General features: G+C 36.1%; 1 protein-coding gene across 1 annotated transcript in view; it reads right to left on the bottom strand.

Moving 5' to 3' along the window:
* Positions 1–1,366: 1,366 nt before the first annotated feature.
* Positions 1,367–14,710, bottom strand: part of LOC103140505 (cadherin-10-like) — a 39,731-nt gene continuing 26,387 nt past the window's right edge. The window contains exons 7-12 of the mRNA XM_007555686.2: positions 14,273–14,526; positions 10,491–10,627; positions 10,291–10,412; positions 9,862–9,970; positions 8,537–8,788; positions 1,367–3,764 (exon numbers count right to left, since the gene is read on the bottom strand). Coding sequence (XP_007555748.1) covers positions 3,274–3,764; positions 8,537–8,788; positions 9,862–9,970; positions 10,291–10,412; positions 10,491–10,627; positions 14,273–14,526 — 1,365 coding nt within the window. The 3' untranslated portion in view covers positions 1,367–3,273. The remainder of the gene's footprint in view (positions 3,765–8,536; positions 8,789–9,861; positions 9,971–10,290; positions 10,413–10,490; positions 10,628–14,272; positions 14,527–14,710) is intronic.

Genomic DNA, 14,710 nt, shown 5'->3' with positions numbered 1-14,710 from the left:
TCTATCACAAAAAAGGTGATAGGTAGGTAGGTAAGGTAGTTTGAGGTTGTCTTGCAAGACACTTTTACAGATAAAAATGTAGATACTAACAGGAAACATAGCAAAAAACATCCCTTAAAGTTCTCTTCAAGCTTATAAAACCTAAATTTAGAAGTGCCATATTCTTCAATTTTATCTGTTTGATACTAAAATTGGATCACAGTTCACAGAACGGACATCATGCTCTGTTAAAGAAGCTGTAAAACTAGCCGAGACCATAAACAGTTTTAGAAAATGTTTATTGAGGTCACAAATCAAATGAGAAGTAGGGTCATTTTCCCAAAGACGTCTGCACAAACAGTTTAATACTTTCTGCAATGACTGGACATAAAAACATCACAGGGATTAGATTAATTGCTTGGCTGCTGGATTGGAGGCACTGGCTTGTACACGGGTACCTAATCACCACTTAACTCCATAAAATGTGATTTATGGAGTTCTTATTCAACTTTCCAAAGCAAGAGCACTTTATTTTTAATGATGATAGCTTTCTGGCTCAGAGTAATAACAAAAGTTTGACAATTTGTGGTTGTAGTATCATTGGGATGCAGATTAATATTGGAGATTTAAAACTCTGTGGAAGTTTATTGAGTGCAGGAAGTGATTTTTTAGTCTTTTATTCTGAAATTGAGAGTTTCTGCATAATTTTGAACTGGATATTGGTATTCTCTAGATACAAAAGAAAATTAGGCTAATTAAAAATGGGGGTTTGTAAAAAACCACACGTTTATTTTTAATGCATGGTTGCAATATCAGGGGAAACATCAGGATTTTTTAAGCAGCTACTAATCTCTGCAGATCACATTAAAAGCATAAAACGTCTCCAAATTTTCCTCCTGCGTCTTTATTCGTAATAATTATCTTTATCACTTAATTTTGTTTGTGTTTGAGCCAAATGAAAGAGAAAGTGTTTGAGTCGTGTAACAGAAATTATGTTTTGGTTGATACATTGTTGTTTTTGCATGAATAAAACCTGGACTTTAGGAGCCTTTAATTACAAGATATTTGTTATTAATTCCAAAATGTTGATGTTTCTAGCAGTAAATTGAATTTGTGTGTTAAATTTTAATTTTAAAAATTAATTCTTGACACCAGCATGCGATTTCGATTTGATTTTGATCCATTTGACAAAAAGTTTAAATGCTTTATTACCAAACTAATGGGCTCTTTTCTCTGTTATTAATTTCATTTTTAGATATCCTATTAAACCACATTGATTTTTAAATTAAACAAACTTTTCATTCTTTCACAAATTTCGCATATTTTCAAATAGTTGTTACATTTGTATTACAGAACAAAATCTGGGAAAACTGAAAAGAAGCATGGCTTAACCCTTTTCAGATCATTTTATTAAGAAAATAAGTATAAAAATATAAATATAAAACAATATGACTCAGCATTCAGATAGCATGAAAGCAGTGTGTGACAGTTTCCTACAACACTTTCCATTACATTTTACACCTACATGATGAAATGGATTCACAGTTTGACAAAAAGAAACTCCACCAACCATTCACATGAACATTGTTCGTCAAACAGATATAGCAAATAGTTTATACGATGTCCATCATTAAAAACACTTTGTACATTTACAGTATTTAATGGAGTTGGCTGGAAAAGCCGTCGGACTCCTTCCCCCGTTTCCCACCCAAACCGAGCCGGCACCATTTAACATTGATAGTATACAATACTACTATCGTTCATGTTGATTACAAAACACATTATTCACACCATTGTTCACAAAAGTCCTAAAATTTAAAGGCATCTTTACTGATTATGACCAAAAAAAAAAGCAAAAGACTGAGATTTATATTGGATCTGCTTATAGAAAACTCGCTTCAAGTCTCGCTCTGTGTTCGAATTGTCCAATCGTTTACAAATATCGGCGTTTTGTTTTGGCTTTAAACGTTACTGGGTGAAGGAAAAGGGAACTAGTTACTTTCACTTTGGTAATTTTGTTGAGAAAAGTTACGTTTTACTTGAGTGATTTTATTAAGAGTTAAATTTCTGGATTTTCTACCTATTGAGTGAATAACAAACAAAACTTACCAGCTGCAGTTTTAGCTAAAGTTTCATAAGACTTTTATAGAAAGAAACTGATTTGGAAACAATTGTTTGTTATTGTTTGTTACTGAGCTTAAATTATTGTGCTATAAAGAATATTGTCACCTCCCTAAAATAATGGCTCAAAAGTGATTTTTCCAAACCATGTTCTAAACAATAAAAATCACTTCTGAGAAAAAATGACTTTCAGGAAAATGACGTTATATATTACTTTATAAATGGTCTAAAAAACATTGGTGTTTATCATGATAATTACTGAGGCAATTTATTGTTAAATTTTTGTGAGTGAAGATTTACAATATAGCTTACCTGTTTCCAGGTCACTTTTGGCCAAAGATGATGTTTAGGAAGCTGACGGTATAAATTACTTGAAAATGATCTAAAACAACAATGTTAACATAATCATGATAATTGGAGATAATATATCGTCTAGAAAAATTTTATGAGTGATTATTTCAAACATAGCTTTTCTGTTTCCACGTCATTTTTGGCCAAAAATGAAACTGATAATACATATTTTTTGAAAATGGTTTCAAAACCTCATAAGTCATTTATCGCGATAATTAGAGACAAAGTATTGTCTTTATAAAATGTTGTGAGTGAATATCTCAAACATAGATTTAATGTTTCCATGTTACTTTTGGCCAAAAGTGAATTGTAGGAAGCTGACAATATACGTTACTTTAAAACGGTATCAAACAACAACATTATTATTGTTTATCGCGATAACATTTCAAACATAGCTTTCCTGTTCCCACATCACAATTGGCAAAATGTACTTTTAGGAAGTTGATGACATACTATATTACTTTAAAATGGCATCAGATAACAACATTATCGTTTATCGCGATAATTACTGGGACAATTTGTCGTGTAGTAATTTTGTGAGTGAACATTTCGAACACAGCTTTCCCGTTTCCATGTAATCTTCCACGTGAGGGTTTAATATAGTGCGCATGAGTTTGTGCATTTTCACACACATTTGTAGGTGGAGCAAACAGACAACCAGTTGACTATCAAGCTAGCTAGCAAACTAGACAAACAGATAGCTTGATAGATATTAAGACAGACAGGCTAGTTAACTAACTAGACAAACATGTGTCTGGCTAGCTAGTTAGCCGAAAGGACATTGAAAAGGAGTTTGGATCGTGGAGAGACGGATGGCTTCGTTTAGGTCTCTCTGTCGGGGCTTCTCCCTATGTACATCTCCGCCAGCTTCTTGAACTGTGGTCCCCAGTTGCTGAGGTAATCGTAGTCGTGGTCCCCCTCGGTGGCGGCGGACTCCAGTGAGCTCAGGGACTCCGCCAGGGACCCGGTTCCCTCGTACGCGTAGGTCGCCAGGGAGTCGTAAGGGGGCGCCGTGGGGTCGGCGTCGTTCTCCTGCAGCCGCCCGTTTATGAAGTCTCTCACATCCGTGTTATCCTTTATCGGTGATGTCCTCCGAAAGGGAAACAGCATTTCGGGTATGATGTCCCTGCGAAGCTTGTTAGCATCCATCACCTCCGGGTTGCGCAGCGTGCCGATATCAAAGGCCTGAGTGTCCTCCTCTCCTCCGCCCTCGTCGTTGTAGCTGACAACGTTGTCTCTGACATCCTCTTTGGAGATGATCAGAGGCTCCTTCTTCCTCTGTCTCCTCAGGGCAGCGAACAGCACCACGATCACTGCACAAAAACAGCAGAGAGGGAGCGCAGAGCATAAGATGCGTGCCTCTGAACATGTGTCATGCATTAGGGAGCAAAAAGCAGAAGGGAGACACATTTGCTACCAGTGACAAATCCCTAACTCTGCCTCGGGCGTTCACCTCCTATTATTAAAGATTCAGTGGAAAAGCTTTTTCTTCCCCTTTTTCTCCTGAATGACACTTTCACTTTATAAAATGCACCGCGGTTCGAGGATCCCATTTTACACTCGTCAGCGAACATCTTCATATTTCATCTCAGGGGTGAAAATGCTGCCATGGATGCTACTGGAGTTGAGCTGTGCAACTATTTCACATTTAGTTTCAACAATTTGTTGTTTTTTTTACAAGGTATCTGAACAGCAACAAAAAAACAAACATATACATACACAACCCATCTATTACTCACCCTGTTTTTAACAAAATGGTAACAAAACTGCTGTAAAAAAAATCCTACAAGATTTAAAACTGTGTATTTTACAGAAAATGTAACCTTAAATCACTTTAAGAAAATACACATCCAGTTTAGACTTGAAATGAAATGAAATGAAATGACTTAAAAATATAAGTTAGAAATGAAGCAACTCGATTGTATTCTGAAAATATTACAACTTTATTCTTGTAATGCGAGTTTAAAGTTTTACTTAATTTTCAAAATATTACGTTATTCTCATAAAATTTTAAATTTATTCTCACAATATTACAAGATTCCTCTCAAAATATTACAACTTTATTCTTGTAATGTTGCGAATTTATTAAAATTTTACTTCATTTTCAAAATATTACATTCTCATAAAATTTTTAATTTATTCTCAGAATATTTTGACTTTATTCTTGTCTTATTTCCACTTTTTTCTGGGGCGAGTTTATTCTTTAAAATTTAAACTTTTTCTCAGAATAACATCACATTATTTTCAAAATGCTACAACTTTATTCTTGTATAATTTCCACTCTATTCTGGTAAAATTATGACTTAAAATCTTTTTTTTTTTTTTTTCTGGACGGCTCTTATACTCCGTCTCAAATTAGTATTTTATTCGGATTTTAAAAAACACAGATTTATTTAAGAATTTTATTTATTTTTTTGCTCTAGTGGCCTTTTTTAAATTAGTTGATAGTTAATTGACAGAAAAGTGGGTAATGGAGAAATGAGAGAGGGAAGACATGCAGTAAAGGTTGCCGATGCAGGGAATCGAACCTGCGACAGCTGCGTCGAGGACTAAGTCCTCCATATGTGGGTTGTGCTTAACCCCTGCGCCGCCACAGCACACCCATATTTAAGAATCTTTACTAGTGATGATGAACCTGATCAAATAAGGACAACTATGATTTCATGTAAATATTTAAAGGGCATGAATTTGATGAAGTGAAATTCTCCCTCTGCCTCTTCCTCTCTGGTTTTTCTCGTTTTTCCTCCCAGTGGGCTCCGCAGCGCTCTGCTTGCCTCCCACCTACGCGTTAATTGCAATGCTTTCAGCATGGGCTGAGGCCGTTTCAGACATTAGGACGTTTGTGACTGGCCAGTACACGATTTCAGACAAAACATAAATGCAGCTCCGGCTTCCTGCATTTCTGAGTCAAATGGAGGTGAATAAGACAGTCTGTCAGGGGGGTTTCAAAGGCAAAAAGCTTCAGATAATGAGCAGATGTCATGATATTTTGTTTGACATGAGAGGCATAAAAATTCAACCTTCAGTTCACTTGAGAGGCTTGTTGAGATCTGCCCACCGGATATTCGTTTATATATCTGGATTTTAAAATGCAGACAGATGGAAGAAGAGCTGGTCTTTTCTGAACTGCTTGTGTCATTAGTCTGGTCAGAGGAAAAACGAGGAGAAAGATGGGGTCAGTTCAACACATGGAGAGAGTCAGAGTTTCTTATAAACAGCAGAGAGTACGCCCACACATGCATGCTAATTTATGAGGATTTTTTTCTGAAGTTATCATGATTACAACTTTTGCACAGCTTTTTGCAGCACAAGGAATTATTGTGGGTTTTTTGTTGGGGTTTTTTTTGGCCAAGAAACTCATGTAAATTAGGTTTTAGGTTTTGCTCTTTGCTACTTAGATAAATAAATAAGACTATGGCGCCCCAAATTATTCCTAGGTCAGACGGTTTATTGGTGCCAAAGTAGATGGAAAAAAGGAGTTAATTTCTGCCCCCAAAAATTTAAAACTAAGATTTGCAAAGAAAAACTCAAATTTTGAGATAATCTCAGAGTTTAAGCTCAGAAATTGTGTGGAAAAAATCTGGAAATTTCTGAGTTTCAGAAGTTGACAATGTTCTAGAAAAAACACAGAAATGATTAATCTCAAAAATTTTCTGGAAAAACCCCCCTGAATTTTCTGCGCTCCAAAAGTCTAACGAATTGCAAGGAAAAACTCAAATTTTGAGATTCAGAGACATTTTTGTTGGAAAAAAAAACAGGAAAACTTTTGCATCTAAAAAATTTAAGTTTTGCTAGAAAAAAACCTCAGAAATTTTGGAGAAAAAAAATAAAATTAAGATGAATCTCAGAAATTTCCTAGGAAAAATTGTTGAAATTTCTGAGTCTCAAAAGTTTACTGGAAAAAACTCAGTCTCAAAAAATTTTAAGAACATTTTGAAAATTTTAAATTTGCAAAAAGAAAGTCAAAAATCTTTTAGAAAAAACTTTAATTTGAGTTTCAAACATGTAAAGATTTCACCCAGATGTTAAGCGCTCTCTTTAGTTTTCACAGGAAATCTTTTTATCTTGATGTACTTTGTGTTTCCAGATTTTGACAAAAGATCTGGACAAAAGTGACAAAAGATTGATTGTTTTGAGTTGGAGATTTTGCCAAACGTGGTTCCAGATTTTGCTGAATAAACAATCTGAATGCAACACTTTTCATTTTGCATTTATGTAATTTTTGGAGCACAATGTCCCCTTTTGCTTTGTGCAACTTTGTGTTGCTTTTCCACATGAAATCTCAATAAAAACTCATCGTAGTGCAACAAAATGTCAAAAATTCAAAGGGTCTAAATACCTTTACATGCACTGTATAATTTTGGGATTAAAGTGCGTCAGTTTACTGGAGCAAAGGCCCTTTTCCCCACCGCCAGGAGAAACCGTCGTCCCTCCTTATTGTGTCTGTATAATTTGTGCATCGGCGTCGGTGTGAAATGTAAAATCTGCAGTTTGAGCTCCTGTTTTCTTTAGAAACTTGATTGGATTTTCTAAGCCCTTTTCATCTCTGCCTTCCTACCTTTTTCATCTACGATGTGCGGCTTATGTGGAAAAATAAGATAGGCATGAATTTTAAGTGAAACACAGGGCAGCTGCCTCAGAGTGAAATGGTCTGGCAATGCATATAAATAGCTCGCTATTTTCAGGGGCGCATTCGCTTGTCATTGATATGCATTTTACATGAAATTTTACACAGTTACAATGACTTGCCAAAAGGTTGGAACAATGTGAAGGACTGGGTGCTTTGTTACGTTATGCAGCTTTAAAGAGCATCAGCTAAAGGATGCCCGGGGTTTTGTAATTCTGCAGGGTTCTGTTTGTTTGTGTGAAACATCAAAAATGACCTGTGATGACCTCTGATGACCTTGACATGTATGAGACAAGCTGCAGCAGTTTAGAGAAAAACGCTGTAGAAATCTACCCAGTCGCTTTCTTTTAAAATCTCAGCAATAATCTACAAATGTAATGAAATGCTGTCATTCCTGTTCACAGATGCATGTTTAATCTGCCTCTATAAACATAAATATTACAACTCAGTAGAGCTCTAACTTGGGTAAAATTAACATTTCTCCTCTTTTGTATTGTTACAAACAGAACAGAAGTTCCTTTCCCAACTCATTTGATCAGTAATGTGGATTTTATTCAAATACAGTTCGGATTCAAAAAAAACAGTGGAAGAACATAAACCATGTGAAAGTAAAGACTTCTGACTGTAACGCCACACTGTTGTTACTTTGTAACTGTTTTTACTTTGTAACTGTTGTTACTTTGTAACTGTTTTTACTTTGTAACTGTTGTTACTTTGTAACTGTTGTTACTTTGTAACTGTTTTTACTTTGTAACGGCACCGTAGTGCAACATGTGGCGCTACAGTGTAGCTCCTAACGTTCAGATCACACAGTTACATTGTCACTCCATCGTGTTTGGAAACTGTAACTGCAGGGTAACGTTGTAACATCCCACTATTATGACGTATCGTAATTGAAATTTTAAGTCTCACATAAAATAATTTTGGTAATTTTATCTGACGTAAAACTAGAGATTTTATTCTGATTTAACTTCAGACTGTTTTTTTTATTAGGTGTATCTGGTTTCATCTGTAAATTTAGTTTTTTAATCAAACACTTTATTACAAAACTATGAAGTCTGAATGTCAAGGACATTCCAAACCTTGAAAACAATTACAATTCAAGCACTTTCAAGGGAGACTTTAAAACTTTTCCAGCACCATGGCGATAAAAACATGTCTTGACATGGTGTTTGACATTCTACAACAGAGACAAATTAAGTTAAAATGTAACATTTTAAATCACATAATTATTTTGGTAATTCTGACATAAAACAAGGGATTTTAGTTTGATTTAACTTTAGAAGGTGACAAAAAAAACACTGTTATTAGTATGAAAATATTTGGTTTCAACTGGAAATTGAGTCTTTCAGTCATACATTAAATTAAACCTTGAAAACACCTTTTTAAAATGGATTATGGATAAAATGAATTAATTTCCTCTCCTGCCACAAACCACCACATGAGTCGGATGCTTACTGAGCAGGATGATCACGCAGAGCAGGATGGCCACCAGCGCTCCGGTGGTGAGGCCGTCCGAGAAGGGCAGCACCTCCGGGCTGCAGGACTGCATGTTGCCGCGGCTGTCGCAGGCGCACACGCGCACCACCAGCGTGCTGGTGCTGCTCTGGATGGGGTAGTCGTTGTCTGAGATCACCACGGGGAGGAAGTACATGCTCATCTCACGCCGGCTGAACCCGCCCCTCCTCGTCAGGATGTTGGCAGTGTTGTCTGCAGGAAGACAGGTCAAACCAACGGATGTCCTCTTGTCACAAATGTTTGAGATAAAAACTGAGAATTTATAAGTTGTGACCCCAACAGGTTCATTAAACAGGTTGGGATAGATCCATGAGCGAAACACACATTCATCACATCTTTTGCACAAAATCATTCTTGGGTAATGAGATTTTTACAACGGCGTCTTCCGCCAAAATTTGATATCTAAAAAGTTTACGATTTTAAAGAGTTTTATCTAAAAAAAAGTGGAAATTTCTGACTTTGAAAAGTCAAATTTTTTGCTAGAAAGACATTTTGAGATTAATCTGACATTATCTAGAGAAAACAAGAAAAAATTTTGGTCCAAAATGCAAAAATTTGCAAGAAAAACATTTACATTTTGAGACTAATCTAAATTTTTATTAGTAAAACTGGGAATTTCAGTTTAGAAAGTTGAGAATTTGCTAGGAAAACTATTGAGATTAATCTCAGCAATCTTTTAGGAAAACAGTAGAAATTTCTGAGTTTGAAAACTTTCAAATTTGCTAGAAATACAAAAATGTTTAGATTAACTTGAGAAATTTTCAAAAGTCAAACATTTTTGACTTTCAAAATTCAAATTTCCAAATTTTTTGTAGCAAATTTTCAGATTCAGATTTCAGATTAATCTAAAAACATCTGAGTTTTTACCTTGCAAATTTTTTACTTCTGGAGTTCAGAAATTTTCTTGTTTATTTTACAAAATTTTGGAAATTAATCTAAACATTTAACTTTTTTTGACAGAAACTTTCTCCTTTTTGTTCTACTGATGATGACGCTATAATTCGCCATTGTAGTATTTGGTCTGCTTGATTCTGCCTATTTTGATCTCCCTTCAGAATGAGCTGTTTTAGGGACGCTGTCACTTTAAATCAGCAAACTCAATCTGTCAAAATCCAAATAAGTGACCAAACATTTTATTGTTTTATATTAAATATTCCATCCAGGAAAAAGAGCAGTTGAAGTTGCAGGAAGCTCCAGCGACTCAGTTTCTGTTTCTGTTTCTGGTACAAATGTCTCTGTGTGCTGGGAGCTGAACTTAATCCTACCTTCCTTGTCAACGATGGTGAAGTTTGGGTTGGTGGCGCTTATGCTGAAGACAAACTTGTGCCCGACAAGCGGTTCATCTGTGTCAACAGCGCTTATTGTCTGAATCAGCTGCAGAGGGAACGGCAAACAGTGAGTATTAGGGATGAGAAAACATCCATAATTCTTCTTAATACGGGGGTTTATTGGGCATGTGATGCGCAAATAAGACATTTATGCATGAATCTTGTAATACAGTGCTCATACTACAACCTCCTGCAAAAGGGTTTCAAGTCACAAAGTAGACTTTTACTCTGAAAAATGGACAAAAAAGGAAACATAATGCGTTTTAGTCGTAAAGTTTACACATGCGTAAATACGGCGTCTAGCTGTGTGTTGACAAAATCATCTGGAAGGCGAATCAAGTTCATATTTCAGCGGATTTCTTTCACCTGTCCTGCCTTGACGTTTTCACAGACGAAGGTGTCGTAGGACATGGCGAACTCGGGAGCGTTGTCGTTGACGTCCAACACCTTGATGAACACGGGCACTCGAGTCGTCTGCCGAGGGTTGTCTGACACACGAAAATGAAACTTTGTCACGTATTTCAGGACTGAAGAGAGCTGTCTAAGGAACTGAGGGAGGAAGTTACTTATTTCGGTGGCCACCACAGAGATGTTGTGCCATTTGGACATTTCTCTGTCGAGGGATTTCAGCGTTGTGATGGTGCCGTTCACAGAATCGATGTTGAACAGCCTTTCAAGATCCGTGTGTCGGTCAATGGAGTATCTGCAAGAGGGACATGGACATCGTTAGCAATTGGTGCTAACTGTAATCTCTAAATGGCCTATCCGGTTTGGCTAAATTTTCTGGGGGGCTTTTCTGAAGTATTCTTGGGAAACTTCCCTACGCTAGGAATTTCTTTCATAAAGTGTTTGAAAATGTGGCATGTAAAGCTGGAACACACAATGAAATGCTAAATGCAACTGGACATGCTATTGGCTGGTGTTCGTAAAGAAGCCAATAACAGAGCGCCAATCATTTTCCTAGTAGCTGATTGGCTGGAGCGGAGTTGAGAACAGTGTTGCCAGATTAACCACCGAATAGAGCAAATTGAAATGGCAAAAATAAATGAGCTAAATGGAAACGCACCATTTTCAGTAAGGTTTTGCTGTGGGATAAGGTGTTTATTGGCCGTATTAAATGAATATTCTTCACAAACTGCAATGGAAATAAATCTTTTGCATCACGAGTCAATCACAAAAGCACTGGGTTGGTGCAGGATGTTACTACTGTCAGAAACGCAAAAGAAGACAACAGGAAGTAGCTTCCACATTAGCGAAATATAGCCAAACATTTGTGCGTATTTGGAAATAGGGTTAGGGTTAGCAACTTTTAGCTTATTTTATACAATAGTAGACATGCAATAGAAGGGTTAGCAACTTTTAGCTTATTTTATACAATAGTAGACATGCATTAGAAGATGAACATAAACAAGTAATTTCCTTTTTTGAGTTAAAACATATAAATTTTATTGGAAATAGCATGTTTATTTTTTTTTATATTGAATGAAATTTTTTTGCATTAATTGAATAATAATTAGATAGCAGAAGATGCCTAATAGGAACTTTGTGTTTTTGCAGAATTTGAGCCAGGTGAAGCTAAAACTAAGTCACTTTAGGAGTTCTGGGTAGAAAATATTTAAAATTTATTTTTATTTTAATTGCAAATGTATATTTCTTTGTACAGTTTTGTCCAAATTACCTCCCCGAGTGTATTGTTCTATCAGCAAATGTCCTTTTTTGAGTCCTTGTACCCCAGTTAATGATTAATTAATAAATTAGTTGATTATTCCACTAATCAATTAATCATGATTAATCGTTTCAGCCCTAGATGAAGTACATTGCGAATTGTGGCTGTAATGTGATAAAAATGTGAAAGAGTTGAAAACGTCTGAATGCTTTTGAAACATTACATCCAAAATCTTATTTCCATTTTAACTGGAAAAGAAGAATCCCTTTAAATATACCCTGGACGATGCTGAGTTGTAATTGAAATTTCTGGCTTTAGGCTGAATGTTGGGTTTTTTTTGTTTTAATTTGCATAGATTTGTTTTTTAGCAGTCAGAAAAGAAAGAAGAAGAAAACATATTCTCTTTTGTCAAAAGATGACGCCTCTTTTTTTTCCTGGAGTCGGCTCATTTGTCATCGTCACCTCTCATGCTCAGCCGAGATTTGAATATGCAACACGAAGCGCTGCGTGGTGTGCCACAGCTCCTGCGACGGGGGACGGGCGGCTGCCATATGTGCGCCGAACGGTTTCTATGACCCACGCGAATCAATACGGCAAATTAGGAATGTTTGACTTTGCGCGGCGCCGTGGAGGGAGCTTACATGATTCTGGGAAATAAACATCGTCTGTATTCACTTCGCCGTCTTCCGTTGGGAAATCTCCAGTAGGGACCTCATGAATAACACTCCTTCTCTCCCCTGTCGGAGCACTGACACGTGGGCGGGTTGATGGATTAGATAAACCTGGTGGGCACATTTTCATCTTCACTGCATAAAACTGACAAGGAGACTGTAAATCCACCATATCGCACTTCTTTCTGTATTGATTTTTTCTTTTTTGCTGGTATAATTGAAGAAGGGGAATGAGTTTCGAAGAGATCAAATTAGGAGAACGAAGCAGAAAGCCCACATGGTTGTTGAGGAAATGTTTGCTTAGCGGTCTATTGATCTAGCCTTAAGTTTATAGAATGAAGCTGATTTTATTTCATGCAGTTACAGTAACTCACAAAAGTATTCACACTGAAAGAGTCGATGCATTTCATGAGGCTTTTATCTTGTAAATCGACATAATGGGATAGAATATTTATTGTCCCACCGTGGGATTCGTATGCAGCCATTTAGCTCTATTCATCTTGAAAAGGTGACCTGTGTCTCTTTTAGCGTTTCATGTAAAGAAACTTCATTTGACTTAATTTTAAATATATTACACTAAAGTTTACTGTAAATTTTTGACAGAATGTATTAGAAAAAGGAATGAAGGACAAAAAATGGAGTCAAGGGTAGAAGATAAAGAAGAAAAGAAGGGAAATTAGTTGATTATTTCAATAATACGATTAATCATTTCAGTCCTACTTCAACAGGTGAAAAGTTCAGGTCTTCCTGCTTGAGTTAACATCAAATACAGTGTAGAGCTAATCTGAATATTTGACTGACTGATAAATAATTAGATGAGAAAAGGTGCTTAAATTTTTAATAATTTGAACCAGGTGAAGCTAAAACTGCAATTTGAGGTAGTTTTAGGCAAAGTAAGTTTATTTCTATCTTAAATGCAAAAAGTATATATTGTTTGTACAGTTTTAGATTAATTACTGTTTCAGGAAATGTTTCAGCTTTTGTTGATCTACTCCAGCTAATGATTAACCGATCACTAAATTAGTTGATAATTACTTTAGTAATCGATTAATCACAGTTAGTCTGATTAATCGTTTCAGCTGTACTTCTAACATGTGAAAAGTTAACTCCTTTCTGCTTGACTTAACATCAATATAGTGTTGAGCTGATCTGTTGACTATTTGATTTACTGATTACCAACTGGACAACACAAGTTGCTGAATAGATTTTTTAAAAATAATTATATTTTAAATGCAAAATGTTTAGTTTTGTAAAGTTTTAGCTTAATTACTGCTCTCAGTATGTCATTTCAGCAAATGGGCTTTTTTTGAGTCAGTGTACTCCAGTTAACGATTAATCGATTACTAAATTAATTGATGTTTATTTCAGAAACTGATTAATCACGATTAATAATTTCAGCCCTACTTCTGACGTCAACATGTTAAAAGCTCAGCCCTTTCTGCTTGAATTAACATCATCACAGTGTAGACATAATCAGTAGATTATTTTTGATTAATCGATTAATAATTGGTTAGCAAAAGGTGCTTCATAGGAGATCTTTTAAAAAAGGATTTCAACTAAGTGAAGGTAAAACTGCTACTTGAAAATATTTGGGTAGAATATATTTACAGATAAAAAAAACATTAATCTTATATGTAAGATGTCTATACTGTTTGTACAGTTTTGGCTTAATTACTGCTCTTAGTTTTAATTTTAGCAAATAGACTTTTTGAGTCTGCATACTCTAGTTATCAATTAATCGGCAATAACTGATTAATCATTATTAAATCATTTCAGTCCGTCTTCTCACATCAACATGTTAAAAGTTCAGTTTTTTCTGTTTGAATTAACAATTAATTAAGAAGTTTTAGGTGGGACATATTTACAGATAGAAAACTTCTTTGAGTCTGTGCACTCCAGAAGTCCATAACAGAATAATCACAATTAATCACGATTAATCGTTTCAGTCAAATCCAAAGCCTGTAAATCGCTGAAGATAACTCATGTGGGATCCTTATTGTGAGAAACGTACTTCACTGGCTTGTTGTCTGCGTCAGGATCCCTGGCCAGCACAACGCCGACGAAGCTGCCGGCGGCCGTGTCCTCGTGAACTTCGATGATGTAAGGGTTGCGGGCGAAGACGGGCGGCTCGTCCACATCCTCCACCGTCACCTTGACCGTGGCGTAGTCTTTGAACTGCACGCCGTGGATGAACCTGGCGTCTAAGTAGGTGTTTTTCACCTCCACTCTGAACTCGTAGTCCCTCTTACTTTCATAATCCAGCGCCTGGAGATGAAAGAGCACCAGAGAAGGAAAGCTGTAGACTTTTCCATTTAAAAGAGAAAGCCTGCCTCCGGGATTTTGATATGCGATTCATTGCGTTTCATTTGTCTGCCTTTATCTTACTGCCTCTCTAAATTCAGAGTAACAAATCCAAGTCAGGAATACTAGAAGATCTTAGGGGAAAACT

This window comes from Poecilia formosa, unplaced genomic scaffold, assembly GCF_000485575.1.
Source record: "Poecilia formosa unplaced genomic scaffold, Poecilia_formosa-5.1.2 Scaffold72, whole genome shotgun sequence".
NCBI classification, from domain to species: Eukaryota; Metazoa; Chordata; class Actinopteri; order Cyprinodontiformes; family Poeciliidae; genus Poecilia; species Poecilia formosa.
This window is presented reverse-complemented; position numbering and strand designations above follow the sequence as displayed.